Source organism: Gobio gobio, assembly GCF_949357685.1.
Source record: "Gobio gobio genome assembly, chromosome: 2".
Lineage (NCBI taxonomy): Eukaryota > Metazoa > Chordata > Actinopteri > Cypriniformes > Gobionidae > Gobio > Gobio gobio.
In genome coordinates this window covers 67,372,471-67,396,664 of record NC_137098.1, presented here as the reverse complement: position 1 = coordinate 67,396,664, position 24,194 = coordinate 67,372,471, and the positions used below count along the sequence as shown (strand labels likewise).

The 24,194-nt window shown below is 38.1% G+C and overlaps 3 protein-coding genes across 4 annotated transcripts in view; 1 reads left to right on the top strand and 2 right to left on the bottom strand.

Moving 5' to 3' along the window:
• The window catches only part of LOC307120113 (Fc receptor-like protein 5), a 315,523-nt gene extending 314,054 nt beyond the window's left edge, over positions 1-1,469 (top strand). The window contains exon 19 of one of the 2 annotated variants that reach the window (XM_079806983.1): positions 780-1,469. In XM_079806983.1, the coding sequence (XP_079663109.1) occupies positions 780-787 (8 nt within the window). In that variant the 3' untranslated portion in view covers positions 788-1,469. The remainder of the gene's footprint in view (positions 1-779) is intronic. The other variant, XM_079806982.1, reaches the window with a different exon arrangement.
• The window catches only part of LOC307120608 (histone H3.2), a gene marked incomplete at its 3' end in the record, with an annotated part of 447,270 nt that overhangs the window by 339,373 nt on the left and 83,703 nt on the right, over positions 1-24,194 (bottom strand). The gene's annotated exons all lie outside the window — the stretch shown is intronic.
• Positions 19,519-24,194, bottom strand: part of LOC307120077 (basement membrane-specific heparan sulfate proteoglycan core protein-like) — a 335,684-nt gene continuing 331,008 nt past the window's right edge. The window contains exons 30-35 of the mRNA XM_079806937.1: positions 24,068-24,142; positions 23,914-23,991; positions 21,918-21,971; positions 21,191-21,250; positions 20,989-21,054; positions 19,519-20,774 (exon numbers count right to left, since the gene is read on the bottom strand). Of these exons, the coding sequence (XP_079663063.1) occupies positions 20,767-20,774; positions 20,989-21,054; positions 21,191-21,250; positions 21,918-21,971; positions 23,914-23,991; positions 24,068-24,142 (341 nt within the window). The 3' untranslated portion in view covers positions 19,519-20,766. The remainder of the gene's footprint in view (positions 20,775-20,988; positions 21,055-21,190; positions 21,251-21,917; positions 21,972-23,913; positions 23,992-24,067; positions 24,143-24,194) is intronic.

Here is a 24,194-nt window from a genome sequence, read left to right as displayed (position 1 = left end):
CCTAAAAACGGCTTGATAGATGTCCTTATTCTATGAAGTCCCTCCTTCAGAAATACGTAACGAGTTCTGATTGTGCCAGCGGTTCCCGTGTTGTGATTGGACAGCAGTTTAGGGCACGTTGCCCGGAGAGGTCACGCCTCTTACCATAACAGGGAGATGAACGCGCTCAAACTACAGCCCCTGAAGGCCAAACAAAGGTGATTTGACTCCGGGATGAAAATAACAGCGTCTCGACGACATGGCTACAAACACACTCTACAAACGCAACCGAACGCAACACTTCCTCTTCTTCAAGTGGGAGAGAAACAAGACCACGCCCCCTTTTTTGCGTATTCTTGTGGGCGGAGGTTATTCAACAAACTGTTCTACTGACGTCATTAAAGCAGGATGTACAGGATATAGTCCAAACCGGCCGTTCGCTGTAGGCTTTGAAAGGGAACTTCTGTTAAATAAAATATCTCGCTTGGCATTGAACTTTGAGCTTTATAATTTTACAGGTATTATATATGCTCTAACAACAACATTACATACTAACTAAAGTTTGAAAAATGGGATCACGAAGAACAGGACCTTTAATCCTCATCTGTTGAGATTTAATGCATTTCTTTTATCTTCACTTGATTTCATCTAAGGGTTTGGCTGGAAGTCAGTTTCTCTTTCCTTCAGTGACATTAAGAAAACTGGGCATTTTAAAGTTTCCATCACCAACACGTTCTTAGAACAAAAATGTGTTATCTGTGTACCTGAATAATTCATCAAACTGCGTTCTCTTTGTAAAGGTCCCTGAGAGCAGAAGAAGGAGAAGAGAAGAGAAGAGAAGAGAAGAGAAGAGAAGAGAAGAGAAGAGAAGAGAAGAGAAGAGAAGAGAAGAGAAGAGAAGAGAAGAGAAGAGAAGAGAAGAGAAGAGAAGAGAAGAGAAGAGAAGAGAAGAGAAGAGAAGAGAAGAAACAAATCTGAGTCAGCTGCTTATGCTTATGCTTGAATGATAGAGAATCGCATTATCTGCACACATATTATGCAAGCAAATGTATCTATAATATATAGTTAAAAACAAATTTCTAGTGAGCATTTATATTTAACACATTACCGTATCAAATAGTGCCTGTGTTTTTGCCAAGACAAGATGATTTTTCTTATATCATATATATAGCCTTACTGTTTTCTTACTTTCATGTATTTCATATTTGCTGTTTTTTGCTGCAGTTAACAAAGCGTAAGATTTATAGATGATAAATAAAGAGTGACATAACATTTTCTTTGCATTAATTTTTTACATTTGTTAACCTTAGGTCACAAGGGTTGAAAATGTTAATAACAAATTTGTCCTTAGATTGTTGTTATTCTTATGAACTAAAGTAATGATGTTAATCAGTTTAGTTCAGGTCATGGGTGTTTTCAGTTTCTGATTCTCTGATGCTGTGACTAAACTGTACAAAAACTGATATCAATAAAAAATTAATTGAAATCTTAGCTGTGTTTTGACTTTACAGGTCATTATAAACTCGTGAACAGCGTGTTGGGCGGCAGTGACTCAGTGGTTCATGTAGGTTGTCTACTAGCCGGAAGGTTGGTGGTTAAATCCCTGGTTCCACCTGACCAAGTGTCGAGGTGTCCATGAGCAAGACTCCTAACCCCAGCTGCTCCCGACGAGCTGGATGACCTTGCATGGCTGACACCGCCGTCAGTATATGAATGAATGGGGGAATGTGAGGCAATATGTAAAGCGCTTTGGTGGCCATGGGTCTGTTGAAAGCGCTATATAAATGCAGTCCATTTACCATTAAAACAATACTCCATTCTTGAGGACATTTAGCGTCTTTAACATCCAATCAGGAAACTGGATGTGAGCCATTAAATCATCACGAGGAAATGTTTCATGTCCTTTATTCAGCCCATTTTGAAGGATGCATCAAGTGTCTCATTCGAGTCCTTCAGCCACCCACAAGCATTTGCACACATTCAAGTTCACGAAAAAGAACTGATGGGCAATGAGTCGGCAGTGAGCTTGGCTGTTCATTATGAAATGCAAGACACAAAATAATGTTTGCGGAGATTAAGACATACATGTTATTTTATTTTTTTGTTTTGGTGTAAATTACTCACTTAACACTAAACTGCCAATAATGTAAACCACTGGGAGACCACCGATGGTTGCTGTTCACTGCATGCATTAATGTATTTTCCCAACATTTTAATAGTATTTTTATGCTGCGACCATGGGGGCAGAACATGTGTGATGTAGCCATGTGCACTTACTAAACCGTTCCATTCTAGCGTTTAATGCTAAGGATGAATAGCCTACATTCCTACTGGACTAGGAAGGACACAGCCTCAGGATGCCTGTGTGACAACTTGCCCCAACCTTACATTTATGGAGGGGGGTAGTTACCATTGTCTTGTAAAAACACATACATTAGTTTTTATAGTTGACTTTTGCGCTCTCATTGTCAATGAATTGCATAACAATGGCCTCAGGATCTCGTCACAGTATCTCTGTGCATTCAAAATGCCATCAATAAAATGCACCTGTGTTCGTTGTCCATAACATACGCCTACCCATACCATAACCCCACCGCCACCATGGGCCACTCGATCCACAACATGAAAAATGGGACCTAAAACAAAAGTGTTGCATTTATAATTTAGTTCAGTGTATATGCACACATTCACAAAAAGAGGCAATTTTGAATAACCACTGCCAAAACTTTTAATTGACTTCCACTGTGACAACTAGTCCACTAATGAACAGATTACCAAGCATAAGTATCAATGCCTTTTTTAATTCTGACCAAAATAAGAGAAGAAAAAACAAGGAGAGATTTAAGTCTTCTCCAGTTGATGTGATGGACTCGTCCACTGCTCCTGCTGACAGCGGCAAATTGCCCAACCCTTACCACAAATGCAGATTTCAATCTCTGCACTGGATCTTTGGCAGAATGCTATTATTCTGTCTGCCATGCCTGTCCTCATCTTCTGAGCAGGACGATTCCTCTTCCATCCAGAAGCCCAGCAACACCAAGACTGACACTTCTTCCTCGACTGCAGTCCACAGATCATCGGAGGAGCAAGAAGTTGATCTGCTGGCTGCAACACCGGAGAAAAAAAAGCAACCAGAGGTTAGAGAATATGAAGGTTTTCTATACTATATAACACAGGGGTCTCTAGCCCTAATCAAACACACCTGAAAGGGTTCAGGGTTACTTGAGAAGTACAGGTGTGTTGGAGCAGGGTTGAAGTTTATCAAGTTTCCGGACACAGCCCTGCTGTATAACAATCTTTCACTGTCTAATTGTTTAGTATCTGCTTCTTGAAGCTTGAAAAACAAAAAAAAACATGCCCTGTTTTCTACATGTTTTTTCTCCAGTAAAATCTTCATCATTATGTCTTCACAGCAGAAGTTTGTGTCGGTTCCTCGTTCACAACGACCCGTTTCAGTGCATGTCTTTAAATGATAATGAGCTACTGCTCACCCCATCCTCTCTTCCATGGGTGTGTAGACACAAGACACGTGAAGTGCTGCCTTGGAGGATAGTGTACAACTGAGGGCGGAAATATGCTAATATGGGACAGTCTGTCAGTGGTCGTGGGCGGATCATGAGCAATATGCTCAGAATATTGCTCAGAAAATTAAAATGGCTTGATTATTAAGATTGTTTAGGCTGATTTAGGCTAAAAAAGGAGTGAATGGATTTTCATCATTGTGTCCCCACACTGCAAATACACATTTATATGCAAACACCATTTAAAAGTGAATTTTGCATCCGATTACCCCTTTAAATAACACATTTTAAATGTGCATGATGGATGATAAAATGCTTGACTGCATCATTCATCTCTTTACTGCGCTTTCCTTGGTGCCTTCATGACTTCCTGCCTTGAAATGTGTCCTCTGAAGCATTTTCCAGGCTTCGGACGCAGCCAAGAACTACTGACTTCAGCCACAGCTTTAGATCAACTGAAAAGACATTGAAATTGTGTTTACAACAAAAGGTGTCACAAGTCTACATCCTGCCGTTTCTTAGAAGTGTCTCCTCTGTCCGGGGCCTAGAGAATGAGAGATGGTTTGGCCCCTTATATGGCAGAGATCTTCAGTTTTATTAACGTAACAGGAAGACAGGAAGCAGGGTAGGGTGAGTGATCTATTTTACTGGGTGAGTGATCTATATTAGGCAGCCTGCACTGGGTGAGGCTGCCCTTCTCTGCAGAAACTTTTCCTGTATGTGAATGGCCTTCTTGCAAGAATAAAAATACTTTGAAGACAAGTGGGATTGGGTTTCATTATAATCTCACCAATAAAGAGTTAAAATTTCCACAACATCACCATTATGGTGATCAGTGTTTCATTTAGTTGGGCAGTTTGATTCTCGACTTTGTATGCAAGTTTGTGGTCTTTGTAACAGTGTTTACCAAAGCAGTTGTAGTTCTTGTCTTTCCTTCAGTGATTCTGCTCGTCATCATCAGATGTCTTCAATAATCAAACAATCAATTCAATTAACAACTCAGTTAATCACTTATATATCTAATTAACTCTAAAACTGCTTCAGTGTTACTTTAAGACCCTGCTGGTGGTTCCCATATGAACACCCAGTGGTGTTAATATAACACCGGGGAATTTACTGTTAAGTATCCCTTAAGGAATGGAGTTAACTGGAGATCTTGGGCACGTTCAAGCTCAAACCGGTGCATAACGTTTTGCTATGGTTTCCGGGTTGAACGACATGTTTCCTGGAAACGGGCTGCAATGTGGTTTGAGATACGTTCTCTCTTGTTTGGTGTGTGTGTCAAAAATGTCAGCCCAATCAGCAGCAACATGTATATAAACCGTGCAGAGTTAAAGAGACAGTTCGCACAATGGGTCCAAGTAAAGTCTGGAGCTCGGTGCAGCTCGGTATACGCAACATATTGAAGATATTAGAAGACATGTTTGTCTTTTCATCCTGGAATGCGAGGCAAATGTTGGATGTATTTGTTTGAATAATTAGGAACCACAGTTTCCACAAATCCCTTCACTCTTTTATTCTGAAAGCAAGGGCAGTGACTGTAACATCGAGCATGTTTTGCAGTATTAAACACGTGTTTATACCGATTTCATCAGGCTCCGAAAATTATTCAAAAAGAACACAAAGAATGTCCTTCTCAGCTGCCGTAGTTGCAGATCCTGCGTCATCAGAACAGGGTGTTCAACGCACCACCGTTTCCATTTAAAAAACGTTTTGCAAAGTTTTGTCGGGGTTGAACGCAGCCCAGATGTGCTCCAACAGTAGCCACTTTCAAATCCAGACTCAAAACACATCTGTTTATATGTTTCAATTTAACTTTGTTTTTATTTTTGGTTTCATTGCATTTTTTTATTTTATTTTATACCTGTATCATGTTTTTATTTATTTTAATTATTTTTATAACTGTTTTAATTATCCTTTTTTATTATTATTATTATTATTATTATTATTATTATTATTATTATTATTATTATTATTATTATTATTATTATTATTATTTTGTTAAGGCTGTCTGGGTGGAAGAGGTTGAGTGACGGGAAAGTGATCTTGTTATCCCTGGAGTTAGGCCAGGAAGATTTGTCTGCAAGGGTACTGCATAAATACAGTTACTTGACAAATATTGTTAAACCGAAAGCCCCTATTTTATTCTCTTATGAATATTTTAAATCCATTTCTGTGTAAAGCACTTTGAATTGCCACTGTGTATGAAATGTGCCCTGATTTTATACTGGAATGCCCATATTCATTCTGAAATTATGGCTTTTCTTTCAGCGTGTGACTTTTTTCCATGTGATCTGTTTAGTGCAGTGTTTAGTCCTTAGCACACTTCTAAAGCCGGGAGCACACTGTGCGATTTTGGCCATGATTTGGCCGTCTGAGACAAATTTTGCAAATCCTAAAAGATTCCTCTGATCCTAAACTAAAATCTGAAGTCTTTGATCGTTAGTTTGACATGTTCACCGGCAGCCGATTAATGACCGCTGCAGGCACGTGCAGAGGGGGGGGGGGGGCTTTGGGTGCTCGAGCCCCTGCCCTTTTTCAAAATGAATCAAAAGTGCCCCTCTCAGACAAATATCAATGATAATATCGTGGTCAATAAAACTAAATAAATGTGATTATTATAACATGACAATGTATACAATAGTAACGAACGGCTCAAAAGTAAGACAATTTCTGTTGAGGCGTTGCCGTAACGCGTTGCTATGGGTTGCGTGCGTTTTGATTGACAGCTGATTTTCCACTGTTCGGAAACGACTCTCGAGCCAAATATGGTCCTTTCAGAGAGTGTGTGGCCTGACGGGAATAAAGTAAACCAATATTTTTTTTTCATCCATAATCAGAGCTAATGTGTTGATTTAATTACAAATCTATATATTATATATTTTATATATATTAAGTATTACACAATTCACCAATGTCCGTTTGTCGTGTATATACACCAACCAATCGTGATCTGGCAAAGCAAGTTCAAATTCTATTGGGCGATGTGAAGTGGAGTGGTCATTTTCTGTTCTTATTCATAAATCGGTTGAAAATTACGTGGACAGACAAACTAACGTTTGTGGAACGATTTCCTGCGGTTTTTCTCATTTTATAAATTGCATCACTGACAAAATGGATTTTAACTGACAACAAACAAATCCCTGCACAAAACCATGCAGCAACAAAAGTCGCATTAATGGTAAGTAGTGTTAAATTCACTTGTATTTATGTATATTGATACACCGTTTACGATTTCATGAAACTATCAGAGTTAACAAAAACCAAGTGCCACCGGCACCTACAGGCCTATTATGTGAAGTGTAGGCTGGCGAAATGGTGATGTGAAAGGACTTTATTACATTCCCATTTTTGAATATTATGCAGCATTATGAAATAATGTCTCTTATGTTCATCAAGCCTGCATTTATTTGATAAAAAACAGCAATATTGTGAAATATTATTAAAATAATGGTTTTCTATTTTAAAATAATTTAAAATATAATTTATTCCTGTGATCACAGCTGGATTTTCAGCATCATTACTCCACTCTTCAGTGTCACACTCTTCATATATCATTCTAATATGAAGATTTAATGTCAATGATGGAAACTGTGATACTCTTTTCAAGATTCTTTGATTAATAAAAAGTTAAAAAGAACATAATGTAATAATATTAGGCTACTGTTTTTTCTGTATTTTTGATTAAATAAATGCAGGCTTGATGAGCATAAGGATATATATATATATATATATATATATATATATATATATATATATATATATATATATATATATATATATATATATATATTTACATATTGCCCCTTTTTTACATTTGAGCCCCTGCCCCTGAAGAACTCTCTGCACGGCCCTGGACCGCTGCAATCAAATTTGATCTCAGACGAAATTCTGGCTCTGTCAGAAGATTTGGCGCACAATTCTGCAGTGTGACTTCTCCTATGACGACGACTGTCAAATTATCGTTTTTCAAGACAAACTATGACCAAATGAGTGCTAGAGATTTCTTTGTAGCCACCATTTCAGTCCTGCGTGTAAAGGCCCTTTCACACCAGATGCATAACGAAAAAGCGAAGCGGAAAAGAAAATATTTTGTGTGCGAATACTTCGCGTCAAAACCATTCACATCAGCCGCGACACAAATTTTTGACTGTCTGTGACATCTTTGACACGGACACTTCATCATCCAGTGAAGACGAGCTTTTCATTTTATTTAAAAGACCGAAAAGAAGGTTTTGGGTGCACCCAGTCTTAAAGAACAGAGAGTGTGAAGGGGAGTGTGTTAATCTTGTACAGAGGCTTTAACTTTATCAAGGCCGGTTCCACACTTACTTTCAAATGTCCGTGGGACAATTGAAAAGCTCCTCCAGAGAAAGTAGCAGCGCATCTGACGAGACAAACACACACTTCAGGAACCAATCGATCCGGAGCAGCTGTTTCCAGTTGAGTCACAATGTAAACATTTAAGTGCCACAGACGTACTGACGGAAACACATTCACTTTCCATAGTCATGGACACAAGGTTTAGAAAAAAAATCAACAAGTTTTAACTCAAAAGGTGATGTTATCGCTGTCTGTAGCCTACAGTGGGCAAACACAGCTGCAGCTGTACACCTGTAACTACAACTACAGATGGAATCTGAAAGTGAGAATGCAATACCAGGCAAAGGTTAATGTTGATTGAATAGCTAGTGACATCAACTGGACATTTCGTGACCTTTGTGTCCTTGAATGTGATTGGTTGAAGCCTTTTCTGTTGCTGCAAGAGTTAAAACAAATCGATATTGAAGCGAAAAAAATAAACAGTTTTTTCACCACAGCACATTCGCGTTCGGTGTGTAAGCACTCATTACACAAACAGCTGATCAAAAAATAAAACCATTGCACAAATGACCGTCCAGTGTGAAAGGACCTTAATGCAGCTCACTGTCACTGAACACGTCATTAATTGATGATATAAAACTCTGGATGAGTTTTCTTGCATGTGTCCGTTTTTAGCGCGCCTTGACTATATTACAGTCTGACAAGGAATAAACGTAAAGGACTATTATAAATCGCACAGTGTGCACCCGGCTTAAGAGGGCCTCAGGATGACTTGAAATCATATAAAATAAGAATGAACAAGCATTAAAAATAATCTAAAACAATTAAAAATCTAAATATTTCATATTTTAATTTGTTTACCCTTTTAACAACTGGTTATATGAGGTAGCATATTTATAAAAGTCATATTTTTTAATCATGGAAAATAATAAAATCTAATTCAACTCCATTGAAATGATATGAATGCATGTTAATCCTAATCCAGTAAATTCCCACAGATAGTGCCATAATTAACCTTTCTCCTCTTTATACTCAGATCATTTACAATTCATAAAACATTAGAAAATAAACTCAGCACATGCATTTTATTTTATTTTTCTGTACACTACAGCATAAGACTGGGGACAGTTTACAGAGGACTGCCACATCTCTTTAACCTGGAATACATGTAACACATTATACATTATACATCTTATTTAAATCAGTTAAAAGTTTGTTAGGCTGTACAAATGAGGTCAAACGGAACCAGGAACACTTCCTATAACACCCAATGTACTTGTTACATCGTAAGAAGAATGGCATCTATGGTAATATAGTCTCTCTTTATTCCAAGGTTAGGGGAACATGAGACAGGAACTTGTGAACATTGTAATCAAGAAGACATTGTAGAGCATGTATAATGAAATGTCCAAAGTATAATAGTGAAAGGAGAACATTGATTTCCAATTTTAAAAGAATAAAGATGAAGGTTGAGTTGGCAAACATTTTACAAATGTATTCATTTAATGCAATTTTTGAAAAGTACCCAGTTAGATAAAATAATTAAGCAGTTTAAGGGGTATTAGGAAAAGGGCTGTGCGAGCTTGACCCACACTCCTAAACAGCAGGTGGCGGTAATGCACCTTAAAGTTGTTTGCCAACCGCCATAAAAAATCAAGAAGAAGAAGAGACACCAGGGCTGTTTCCGAAATCGCCCCCTATACCCTCATTCACTATTCCCTACATTAGTCCACTGATATAGTCCACTTCGAAAACGAGTGAGTGATTTCGGACACTAAGTCGCCGAAAAGGCTGCCGTTTTTGCAGTTTGTGCTTGCTGTTTGGCAGCTCCAGTAATAATGAAAAGATTTATCCTGAACTCTGCTACGGAAACTAGCATGTAACCTTAATCAAACAATATAATAATCATCTTAAAAAGGATCATTTATACCTGTATGCATGATATTGGGCTGGACCAGTGCGGTTCGGAAGATTGATGGATGATTGATTCAGCTGTGGGCACTATTTGAGGGAACAGCCATTTAGTGGTGTCCGAAACCATAGTGGACGTTATTAAGTGCACTCATACAATCCCACAATGCACCACAATAACGAGTTTGCAACCGATGTATGCTCGACGGCTAGAGAATACCCATAATGCACTGTGAGAGTCGCGCCGTGCATTGAATGAATTCCTGCGTTTCGCCAGGAGATGGCATCGACTCACACACTTTTTAAGACCAATGATATTGGGCCCACTCACTTATCGTCTCTAATTGAGCACGTCTGTTTACATACCCTGATAAACACTGATTAAACGCGTTAGTAGCTTTATTTTCACTTTTCTAATATTTTCTTCATATTCATAGAAAATAAAAATCCTTTCCGATCTGATATATGATGGAAAAAAGGATCAGTGCGAGTTTGGCAAAAGGCGGATTCGAACCTCTGATCGATTCGCGCCAGATCTTAACATCATGCGTCTTACCCCTACACTATTGCTGCTGATGAAGATTGTGTTTTCTGTAGGTCTGTCTTCCTCAACCAGACGTTTAAACAAGCCGATATATTTAAATATATTTTTTGTAAATTGCATCTACTCCAGTAAAATGTTTCTGTTAAAGGACCCACCGACATTTTTTTTGCTTCTGACGCCCATAATATTAATAGTAGCCTACTATAAAGTATGAAATATATAGGCCTACTACAAATATTATTATTTATTTTTTAATTAAATGCTTATTAGTTACTTTATTATTCCCCTTTCCAAGTAAGTTCAGTGCCACAAGTAAAAAGTTATAGGGTTAACTTTAAGCTTGTTGGCTCGTTTTTGGAGTAGTGGAGTAATGGAGAATGAGGGCGAATCGGACAGCGGTAAGTTCATTCATTCAGTGCGCGACTCTCAGTGCGTTGAGAGTACACCGTCTGGTTGAGTGAGTGAACGTTTCAAACGCATAAGGAGTTGTTTCTCGTTTGCTCTCGAAATGCTCTCGCGGGACTTTGCTGTCATACGCCGATCGGGCATCGAACAAGCATATTCTCCAGCGCGTACATCTAATGTACACTCGTTATTGCGGTGCATGGTGGGATTGAATAAGTGCACTCAAATACGTCCACTATTGTTTCGGACACCATTAAAAATGGATGTTCACTCAAATAGTGCCCTATTTAAGGGTATAGGGGGCGATTTCGAACACAGCCCAGGTGTGTATTGGTAGGTAAGCACACAGTTTTTGACCGTACAGGATCATGGTTAAATATGCTTTTGGGATTAAAGTGTTGGACTGAGCTGGACAGTATGTGCTGTATCTGCAAGGACGGAAAGATCAACAAATATTCCACACATCTGAATGATCTGATTTCCATTATTCTGCTCAAGTGCAACAAGGCAATATCTGAGTCCATCAAGTGGCACATGTTTTCCTCCTCAGGGTGATCCCCTGCTTGAAGTCTTGAAAAAAAAGAGGAATTAACAACTTATCTCATTCAACAGCAAGCAAATCCTCATATCTTACCAAAAAGGGAGATCCCAGTCTTTGATAGTGACCCATTGCAGTATATTCCCTTCATGAGTGAATTAACATGGTATTAAGGAGAAAACTATCAACTATGAAAATGATTGTATTTCCTCAAGCAGTTAACTAGGGGGCAGCCTAAAGACTTAACATGCCTAGCAACATGAAAATTGTTGTATTAAAGTTACAGTATAAGCTGAGAGAGTAATAGATAGCTAAGGTTTGAGAGATCATGGAATCCAGTCAAGACAAAGTTCTCACACAATGTTGCGTTTGTTGAAAAACAAGTTAAGATGGCGTCTTGTTTGGAGATTTCCAGAACAAACATGGCACAGGTAAATCTAAAAGCCAAGCACGCCAAACATTTACAAGGAATAGTTTTGCCACTGATGTTGCTGTTTTAGTTCCAGCTAAGGAAAACCGCAAAGCAGTGTCTTGTACAGGGGCTTTGGTGAAACCACAGGGGAGTTTCACAGACAGGATGTGGGTTTCCTTTGGTTACCATGTTGGTCTGATGGAAATTTGAATCAGGAACTTGTGTTTTCTCAGAGTTTCACTTGTTATACATCAATGCAAATTGTGGAAGGCAATCGATCACTTTTTCCATTGGAAAGTCAAATTCAAGACAGTATTGAAGTAGAAGTGGATCGGGAAGAAGTTGAGACACAAGGATAATTGGATGAAAATAATTTTATTGTGTCTAATGTAAAAGTGTTTGATGAATGCCATGTTGATAAGTCTCTTATAATTGAAACACAGATGCAAGATATACAGGAATAATAATTTAAGAACAATTCAAGAGTCACTTGCAGAATCAGAAGCTACTGACCAAGAATCCAAGGTAAAAGAGATTAAGAAACAAAGATCAATCCAAAATGAGCTACTAGCTACTACTTGTGCAACTTCCTGAAGTTGAAGACATTCTGAAGTCAGATGTGATGCTCAGTGGAGAAGTTAATCAACATTCAGAGATGGAGATAAGTGATTTAGGTCCAGAACTTAATTTCTCCATTCACCATGAATCCAAAACTGAGAAGATAATGCAGGAAGGTTATTGGACATTACCAACAGAAGAACACAATATTAATGATGACGATATAGAGATAAAACGAGATCTTAAATTAACTGCTGTCATCCTGCAAGGTACATCAAATATTTCCAATTACTTTCTCAAAGCAGAGAAAATGGCATTTGCTTGGATTTTTAAGGTGCAAAATCTACTGAACAATCTACCTCTCTAAGAGAAGGAATTACAAAGCTACTACATCCACCATAGACACACACATGAAGCTGTTTAAACTCATTTAGGGTTAACAGTCCTTCCAGATGATAAAGGTTTACATACAGATTAATACCAATGAGTAACGATTAAAACCAAAGTAGTATTCTGGAACAACCTGTAAGCTTTGTTTTTTATTGGAGGTAAATTATTCATACTCATGTGGTTTAATTTATGATTAATGTCAACTCCATCCGTTAGTTCTCTTAATTTATTGATATCTAATTTTAAATCTGACTCCAATTTTATGTGACTCCATTAAATGTGTTATGTTTGTAACTTAACCGCTGAACATAAGATTAGTTGTGATTTAATTTAGGTTGTTGATTTTTCATAGTATCTCTTATTTTCAAATATTCGTTCCACCATGGGACCCGAAGTCGCACAGAGGCTAAGCGTCGCTTATCTCACGAACACAGATTAGTCAGTTCTGATATTACAGAGGATTGCAGGGTGAACTATTTTACCTCTAAGAGAGTCACACGTCTACTCATAACAAAACGTGTAATTTTAGTGATAGTCACGGAAACTGCAACTTATAATAACAGTGGCAGTCAGAAATCAGGTAACTCCTACTTACTCCGCATGTGACACTACTAAAATAATGATTTCAGAAAGATACAGAATAAATCAAGATTAACATTTATTGTGGCCAGACAAACTTAAATAAAAAGAATTCAACTCAAATTTATTGTACATTACTGATCAGCGTAGAAACATAAAACACAATCGCAAAGTAAGAGTCATCATGTCTGGCACAATACACGCAGTGTGTGTGAGTGTTTCAAAGGCTCACAGCACCACATGGGGATTCTGGCTGCAGAATGTTTCCCAAATGGCAGCTCTGTTACCCTTCCTTAAATAGTCAGACCAGAACAAAAGGGTTGTAAATATTTGCAACACAAACACCTGGTTTTGGGGGAGAGGATCAGATATCTTTGAAGAGACCACTCAAAAAGGAGAACTGAATTCTCATTAGTTTTCAATCTTTCTAATACTCCCAGTGACTGCACTGAAACTGAGACAATTTTACCATTCGCACCGAGACCTTTAAAAGGACACCAAATATGACAGGGATAAAATAATACATTCACAAGGTACATCATCGTTGGTATATCTCCATTTGGTGAATTGAAACAGGGCAAGGAGAGGGCAAAATGGGGAGGGGGGAGGTTTGATTAGGGCGGTGTCCCACAGTTTCTGTGAGATCTTCTCAAGATTAGTGACTTGTATTGTTCTATGGCTGGGGTTTGGATCTCAGCTTTTGTCTTAGCAGCAAAACCGATCCTTTCATTAACAATATCATGAATTTATGATTAAATGTTGCTTTATTTGTTGTGGCTCCTCTATGAATGTTTTGTGTAATTGTTATATCTTCCTGCAATAAACAATTAAGGGGCCGGTGTGTAGGCGCCATTTTTATGCTATTATATATTTGTTCTTTGGGTGGCGCTCTGGCATGGTATGTTAGTCCTGTCCTGGCCCTAATATAACAATTTTCTATCCATACAGAGGGGGCATACTTTAAATGTATTGAAATGAATAAGGAATCTTTGAGTAAACTTCGAGTCTCATTGCCGGGCCGAGTGTCCTGGTTTTCTGTAATCAAAATATGGTCACCCTAATATAAGGGCATTTGGTTAATGAGACAACAGGTGTGTATTAGAAGCACACAGTTTTTGACCGTACAGGATCGTGGTAATACGTGCTTCATCATGACCATGCTTGGGATTATAGTGCTGGACAGTATGTGCTGTATCTGCAAGGTATGGACTTGAGATATGTATTCTGTGAACTTGAAAGAATGACACCACCTGGACCTATAACTGGAAGCAATGTAGTTGGAGCACAATAAAGAAAGACACTGTTTACATCCGTTGCATGGACTCTGTACGCTCTCACTCCTATTACCGGCTCAGAGGAAAGCTGCTACGCCTGCACCTCCACACGACCACATCGCAGCCCTGAATGTCAGTAGAGGCTATGTCTACACAATCTCCTGTGAAAGCCTCATTAACATGACAGCCATTGGCTCAGATCCTCAGCAGAGACCACAAGAACCAGACAGGTCCTCCGCACAGACCATATGACCATCTTCAGCTCCATACTGGCATGATGAATTGATCATCAAGCAAAAAGAACCAGATGAATATTTGAATGCTACCAATCCCGATCTGAATTCTGACATGTGATGCAGCCTGAATCATAATCAGACACTGTTTGTCTGTTGGCTAGAGGAGAACTGGCAACCCAACTGAGCCTGTTTTCTCCTAAGGTTGTTTTTCTTCTTTCTGTCATCTGATGGTGTTTGTGTTCCTTGCCACTGTCGCCTCTGGCTTGCTTAGTTGGGCACACTTAATATTCAATATTGGATGTTAAAGACACTAAATGTCCTCAAGAATGGAGTATTGTTTTAATGACTACATGCTGTTCACTGAGAGTTTATAATGCACTGCAAAGTCATATCACAGTTAAGATTTCAATTAATTTTTATTGATATCAGTTTTTATACAGTTTAGTCACAGCATCAGAGAATCAGAAACTGAAAACACCCATGACATGAACTGTTTAACATATGGTCATTACTTTAGTTCATAAGAATAACAACAATCTAAGATAAAAAAAAATAATAATAATTAACATCTTGTGACCTTTGGTTAAAAAATGTAAAAAAAAAAAAAAATTAATAATAATAAAAATCACGCAAAGAAAATCATGTTTATATGACTTTATCTCACACTTCAAGCTAAAAACTACATATATGAAATAAATGAAAGAAAACCGTATGAAATATAAGAAAAAATCATCTTGTTTTGAAAAAACGCAGGCACTAATTGATGATACAGGTGATGTGTTAAACATAAATGCTCACTAATAATATTAATAACAATAATAAATGATATAGCGTCTTTACAACTAGCTTCTCAAAGAGAAGTAAACAACATAAGCAATACACAGCACAAATAAAAAATTAAATTAAACCAGCAAATGCTAGTTTTTAAAAAAATATGAGATTAGTTTATGAGTTTAAAAGTGATGAGCGGCAAAGCTAAAAGGGCTTTACTATAATATATCTGAGAGCCAACGGATGAGTTTATCAGCTTCTCCGCTACAGAGAAATTTAGCATAGGACGAAATCCTGCTATGTTTCTGAGGTGAAAAATGGTTTAACAGCTCTGTACAAAATAATCAAATGTAAGACTGGCATCAAAAATACAGAAAATGGCTTCACTAGAAAAAAAAAAAAAAAAAAATATATATATATATATATATATAGACCATGTGATGTCACTGTAATTTTTTTCCAATGCACAAATCAGACAAACACATGAAAAAAAAAAAATACAAAAAAATAAACAAAAGCAATAACATGATGCCAGTTTCTCAGGATAATTCCCCCATATATACAATCATACATTAAAGAAGTTACCCAATATATTAAAAATGTATGTAGCCTAAAAAAAAAATAAAAAAAACATAAGATCATCACTCTAATAGAGACAATCACTACTCCACTCCAAAAAAAAAAAAAAAAAAAAAACGAATAAAAAGTGACCACATTTCCGTGTTAGATCTAATTCTCTTCATTGCTACAGAAGTCATCCTTTCCATATGTTCTAGTAATACATATAACCAATGGTTGATATTTAAAGACGGCTTCGTTTTCCAATGTTTGGAGAATTGTCTTTTTAGCTAAAATTAGAGCAATGTAAACTAATTTCACATAATGTGGTGCTACATCAGTCTCCGAGAATAATCCCAACAGACAGACTGAAGGAGACAATGGTATTTTATTCCCTGAGTGTACAATTTCTCTATAACCTCCGACCAAAAATTCTGAACAGGAGTACAAAACCATAAGGAGTGGAGGTCAGTATCTAGAGTACCGAGATTACACTGGGCTCAGATGGGCCAATTAGAGAAACCCTTTTTATATTTTATATATTGTGTAATATGTACTCAAAATATGTATGCAAAATCTTATATTGAATAAATTGTGCGTTAAAATTAGAGAATGTATCAAAGAGAACGTATTTTTACAAATTTGTGTCCACACGTTAGGATCGTGGGAAAAGGATATGAATCTGAATCGCATTTTTCAGTCTCAATCCCCTTTTTTTTTCAGGGTGAGGGCGTTTTGATCTGAGTAACAAATGCAGAAGGTTGAAATGTATTATAATTAATATTTACTATTCCTAATAACCTCCTGTATATGTAAACAATGAATAAATTGTCCTTTAGGAAAAGCATATTTAGATGCTAAATCTTTTAAATGAAATAAATCTGTTATCAGGAAATAGATGATGAAGATGAGCTCCATCTAAAGATAAAGAGGTTTAATGTTCAAATAAAAGTCAGGATTATACCAAACTGGAGAATGTATACAAGGATCCATTTTAGATGTAGTTTTTTTTTTTTTTACATTTAAATATAAAGTTGTAAGAGTTGAGTTCTTTTTAAAACAAAAATGTTTTTTAATTGATGTTCCAATAAAAGGTAAATCATTTAATTTAATATTATTACAATCGTATTGTTCCAAATCACGTCACTGTACTTTATCGCCGCCCTTTTTGTGTCCGGTCACAGTTTCTATGGGCACAGCAGCCACAACTACCAGGAGAAGATCAACCAAACACTCCCAGAAGGTTCACAACAAGGTTACAATATGCCCGGGATATCTTGTGCAGGTAGCTCTTCTGAGAAACACCAAACTACAATTTTATTCTATCCCAAAGGAGTTATATCGGTGGAATAAATGGTTGGCTTCCATCAGAAGGGACCACTGGCAGCCAAACAGCAATGCTGAACATTAATAACTACTGGGACTGTCATATACATAACATTATAATGAGGACACTATTGTAATAAAACGCTGTGAGTTCTCTGAGTTTGGTTGTTTTAGCATGTTGTTGTGATTACAAGATATATCCACCTTATTCTCGGGGGCGCTGCTGTAGAAATGTATGGAAAAAGTGAGTTGATTTCGCAGATTTTAAGGGATAAAATACTGTTGGAGGTAATAAGATCACGACCAATCACAAATGTTTTTTTCTTCTGTGGGAGAAGCGCGTCTACGGCTTACACATTCTGATAAGAACATTACTTAGTTCAAGCTTCACTTGTGCATTCGCGTTATAGGTAGATATAAGTCGTAATATTAAGTTATGTAGTATAAATATCTGATTAATCTCATATAGATGCGCTTCGTTGAGGTAAATAACCCGCAGCGCTTCATTGTACCAGGGGGGTATTCCAGAAAGCAGGTTAACTTACCGTCACATTTACCCTGAACTCTGGTTGAACCCAAACCTTGCTTACTCGAGGTGTGCTGGTTCCAAAAACACATCTGTGAGTGAGTTCAGACAACTCGGTAACACACAAGACATCCTCAACAGAGCAACGAATCAATTATTCACCAGGGAAACAGACGCTAAGAAAAAGCGCGCCATTCTACTTCCTCTTCTTTTGTTTAATGGTGATTTACAGAACTTACTTAGTGCACAGTGCCACCTATTTGGTGGTTGTGCAATCATTTGTTCAATCTCTTCGTTTAATAAGTAATTTTTATTCACTGAGAATAAGGATTATATTGTTTGTTTGATGCTAATTAATTGAATGCAGATCCATGTGTGAGATGATATTCGAATTGAATTAACATTTAAACATTACCTTGTTATAATAGTGCTTTAGAATTAATATAAAATTGTATATTATATAACTGCAACTCTGCGCATCATCCTGGAACAGTCTCTCAAGTGGAATTCATCCCTGTACGTCAATTTTATTGACTCTGAGAAAGAGTTTGATAGCGTGGACAGGGCATCACTGTGGAGGCTGCTTAGACATTACAGGGGCCGCAGAAAATCACCAACATCATCAGGAACTCTTACAAGGGACCAGCAGAGTGGTCCACAGCGGTCAACTCACTGACTTTTGTTAGTTTGTTACAGGGCCGTTTTTGTTCCTGCTGGCCATCGACTGGGTCATGAAAACGTCCACAGCGGAAAAGTAAAACGGCATCCAGTGGACTCTATGGAACCGACTGGACGACCTTGACTTTGCGGACGACTTGGCCCTTCTCTCCCACACCCAGCAGAAGATGCAGGAAAAGACCAGCATCGTGTCAGGAAACTCCACTCACCTTGGCCTCAACATCCACAAAGGAAAGAGCAAGGTCCTAAAGGTCAACACTACCTACACATCACCCATCGTGCTGGAAGGGGAAACATTCGAGGAGGTGGACAGCTTCACATACCCTAGCAGCATCATCAATAAACAGAGTGTAACCAAAGCCGATGTGAAAGCGAGGATTGGCAAGGCCAGGACAGCTTTTCTCCAACTAAAGAATATCTTGAGCTCAAGAGACAAAAATCAGGGTGTTTAACACAAATGTGAAGTCAGTTCTGCTCTATGGCGCTGAAACATGGAGCACCACTGTAACCACCACCAAAAAGATACAGACATTTATCAACACATGTCTGCGGTGCATTCTCCAGATCCGATGGCCTGATACCATCAGCAACCAGGAACTCTGGCAGCGCACAAGCCAACAACCAGCAGACGAAGAGATCATCCATGGTTAGGACACACTCTTCGTAAAACCGGCTTTCAACCTCACTAGGCAAGCCCTTACATGGAACCCCCAAGAGAGAAGAAAGAGAGGCCGACCTCGAAACAGCTGGCACTGAGACCTGGACGCAGATGTGAAGAGTACAGGCCGCACATGGGGACAGCTGGAGAGACTGGCCCAGGACCGGGATAACTGGAGAACCCTTGTAAGGGTAATAGGCTTAAGTAAGTATGTAACTAACAAATGTAGTTATATTAATATAAGTATATGAATTATATAACACATATCTGAATACTTCTTAAGCAAACTAACCGTGGATCATGAGCTGCTCTGGAGCAGGTTATGTTCAGAGAGTGAGTTGCTATGGTTACTCACAGGTTATGTTCAGAGAGTGAGTTGCTATGGTTACTCACAGGTTATGTTCAGAGAGTGAGTTGCTATGGTTACTCACAGGTTATGTTCAGAGAGTGAGTTGCTATGGTTACTCACAGGTTATGTTCAGAGAGTGAGTTGCTATGGTTACTCACAGGTTATGTTCAGAGAGTGAGTTGCTATGGCTACTTGCATAACTTGAAAGTTAACTCCGTTTTTGGAACTGAAAGTTGAGGTTATCCGCTTACTTACTCTTAAACATACCCGGGTATGTCACATAACCTGCTTTCTGGAATACCCCCCTGATCATGTTTAGCTTCAGCACACGCTCTCAAACAGCAACGCAAAACATTAATAACTATGCAAAACGCTGTCATGTTCATAACATTATAATTGGTATAATATAATTCGTTGGGCTCAGTTGCCGTGTTTCAGCATGTTGTTACGGGAAGAGCGATCCACAACAAGCTCTTCAGTTTACGAGTGTTATTCTCTTCAGCTTCAGCGCGCAGCTCAAACAGCAATGATGTTATTTCAACCAATAATATTAAAGATGTTTACTATTACTGTAATATTAAAAATGTGTATTATTTTTTTAAAAACACTGATGCCTTATTTTTAATAACTAGCACTTGTATTGTTCTCGTATTGTTTTCATCAATATGTTTTGATTAAAATAATTTCCTTATTGTCCGTGCGGAGGCTATTTCATTTTAATCCATGGCACATGCATTTTGTTTCTTTATATGTACCCTAAGAAATGTTGTCCAATGACTTGTTTGCATTTAGGGATTTCATTGTATTGTATTTTATTTTTATGTTGGGCAATAGATTTTTTTGGTAACACTTTCTCCGGTGTATGGCGATGGATTACAGGATATATCCACCTTATTCTCAGGGCCGCTGGTGTAATGTCCGGAAAAGTAAGTTGATGTCGCAGATTTTAAAGGATAAAACACAGTTGGAGGTAATAAGATCACAACCAATAACAAATATTTTTTTACAAATATCGATTTTTTTCTCTCAAATAGTCTGTTGTGTTCGTTGCCATGTCGGACACAAAAAATGGCGGCGAGCATAGCAGATGTGATGTGTTGGGTACCCATTAATACATTTGATTTGCTCTCATAATATGTGTGCAGATTATCTTTCATTCGAGCATAAGCAGTTGACTCAGATTCGTTCTTTCTGCTGGTGTTTCTCTGCCGTCTGTTTTCACCGCTGCTCTCAGGGACCTTTACAAAGAGAACGCAGTTTGATGAATTATTCAAGTAATGTATATGATAATAATAACCTCTGATTTGAGCTCATGCTGTTGATGATTTACAGTTTTAAGTTTACGATGATCCTCACAAATAACTGAATCACTTAAAGCTGACTGATATTCTACATGAAAGTGCAAATTGTGAACAGTCAGTTACTGTAAAATCATTGTAAGAAAATTCTTACGTGTTTTGTGAGCTTTCCTCTTGAAAACTTGAGCATAAGTGGCATCAGCGACTCCAGCATCAGCACCTGAAGAACACAAAGGTTATGACTGTCACACTTCCTCAAAGAGTCGCATGAATCATTGTGATCTGCTGATGTGTAATAGTTACGATGAGTGGTTTGACTTTAACAGTGAAGCTGCAGGACTGTGTGTTTCTCTCACCTCCATCTGTGCCGTGCTTCAGCTCAGAGTATAAAGTGTCTCCAGACTCGCTGCTCTTCCCTGATAGTGAACAGACACAGAGAATGAACACAACGCTTCACATCTGCAGCTGCACTCATAACTGATAATTCATCATTATATCACGAGAGAACAGCACCTCTCCAAACACAATGAACATTTATTAGCAGCTTCTGTTCAAATATTGTATTATATATATAGCATATTTTTTAGGGATTCACCAATATGAAAATGTTGTCTGATACGATAAGTGATAATTCTTTGCATTTGAAAGCTGATAACCGATTTTGATTGACAGCTGATTTTGAATAAAATTTTTGAGAGCCTGATTTCAAAAACAAAAGTCATGTCCCGAACACACAATAATAATGTTCTCATTATAATTTTTATAGCCAATATGACAGACTTGTGCTGCACATGTTGCACTTAAACGTATTTTACTTTTTTTAAGTGATTCCAATCATATTTCAAGCAATTCATGACCATCATGGTGAACAGTGCGCATCTGAAGTGTCTCAGCTGATGGAAATAATACATTATTTATCGGCTTTAAGATATTGGCCAAATGTATTTATCGGACCAATAACATTACAAATTTACTTATATCAGCTGATACCGATATGGTGGCCGATATATCATGCATCCCAACATACTTTACATTCACATGATCTGTAAGCTGCTATATATTTCACAGCATCTCTTTATTTACCTCTGCGTTTCTCCTTAGATTTCATTTCGATCAGGACATCAGCCAGTCCAGCATCTGTCATGAGAAACAGCAGCTTGATCATCTGACTCATTTCAGTAAACACAGGCAGATGTGATAGTTTTGACAGTTGTTATATTTCTAAAACGAAGTTGGCGTTATCAGTTCTGTTTATGATTGTAAAAGGGTTTCCTGATATTATAGAAGCATTATATACAGTTGCAAGAAAAAGTTGGTGAACCGCTTGCAGAATCTGTGAAATTGTGAATAATTTTAACAAAATAAGAGAGATCATACAAAATGCATTTAATTTTTTATTAAAAGGGCGGGTCTAATGCTATTTCATGCATTCTGAGTTTTTTTTTACACTGTTAAAGACTTGAATTTCCATGCTAAACATGGCCAACGTTTCAAAAAAAATAAGTTGGACATTTGATGGAGTATTTCTGTGGCAAAAATTAGGCCATTTCGAGTATGGGCCTATGTGACATCAACAAGGGCGAAATTTCCTTGTACGGGCACTTCTCCCGGAAGGGCGTGCGTGCGCACACGTCGACCAGAGCAAGAGAGCGCGCTTTGCTCGGCTTTAGGGAAGTCGTCGGCTGCGCTGCACAGGTCACAGGACTTCACGAAATCAACAATGCCACCAAAGAAGTGTGTTTTTGGTTGTCAGGGCAAGACAACCCTGTTCAGCTTCCCAAAGAACCCAGCGTTAAGGGGACAGTGGATGGAGTTTGTTTTTCCGTTGCACAACGGAGTTGCGCAAGTGTTTTTATTTGTTCCCGGAATTTTGGCGATGATTGTTTAATAAACAAGGCCCAGTTCAACTCTGGATTTGCAGATCATCTAATGCTGAAAGATGGAGCGTTCCCAACGATAAAGGTTCACGTCATGGGTTGGAACTGCAGGCGGTGAGTGAAACTGCTTCAAATGTGTGTTGTTGGCTATCGGTGTGTAAGTGCACATCAAGTAAACAACATGAACGTATAGTTAATTTATCAATGTAGTCGTTGTTGCTGCTGCTCCTCTTCAATTTCAGCCTCTGGATCAGATTCTGGATCATATATGTATGGCTGAATCTGATTGATAGTCATCGTTTATTTAGGACAAAGTTTTTTTTTTTTTTTACGGTTTCAAAGGATGTCACAGCTTTCAGACGCTCTCAATGCAATAGCTGTGGCGTTTTATTTGGAAAGACTCTGTACAGCGTATCTGTCTTTTATAAATATGATAAAACTAAAGACTCTTCGGAGATATGAAGGGTGCAATACTGCTATATAGATACTCAAGATTGACATGAGATTGACAGAACCCCCCCCCCCCCTTAAGTTTTTTTAAGAAAAAAAAAAATCACACAGTCACTGCTGGAAAGGGTTCAAATATGCAGAAGATTCCGGAAAACTGAAGAATGTGCAGGACCTGAAGGATTTTTCTGATGAACGTTGCTCAAGACAAACAAGAGACTCAAGAAAAACCATCACTGAACACACACACAGCCGTGGATCATCAGGGAACGACACACACACTCACACATACTCACACACACACAGCCGTGGATCATCAGGGAACGACACACACACTCACACATACTCACACACACACAGCCGTGGATCATCAGGGAACGACACACACACTCACACATACTCACACACACACAGCCGTGGATCATCAGGGAACGACACACACACTCACACATACTCACACACACACAGCCGTGGATCATCAGGGAACGACACACACACTCACACATACTCACACACACACAGCCGTGGATCATCAGGGAACGACACACAGGATTAAGAATCAAGGGTTCATGAACTTTTGAACTGGATCATTTTTATAAATTCAGAATCTTTTTCAGGACAGCACTAAATAAAAAATACATAAATTTTATACGATCTCTTATTTTGTTAAAAGTATTCACATTTTCACAGATTCTGCAAGGGGTTCACATACTAGTTAAAGGTGATGGTTCAGATGCAGTTTGTTGTGTGTTTACCTTTGCTCTTGCTTTTCTTTTTGTCCTGTATATTGATCTGAGCGTAAGTCAAATCACTGGGTCCTGCAGTATTAATATCTAATACAGAACACAAAATCATCAGATTATGCAGAACATACTGGAAACTTGTACTTCAAGAAAAACAGGACCTCACCTTTGGTTTTGCATTTCTTTACTCTTGATCCGACTTCTGAGTACATCACATTATTTGTCTCTGCTATAGTATCGTCTGGAAAAATAGTGAATTCATAAAAATAACTATTCATGTTTGATGCAGGATA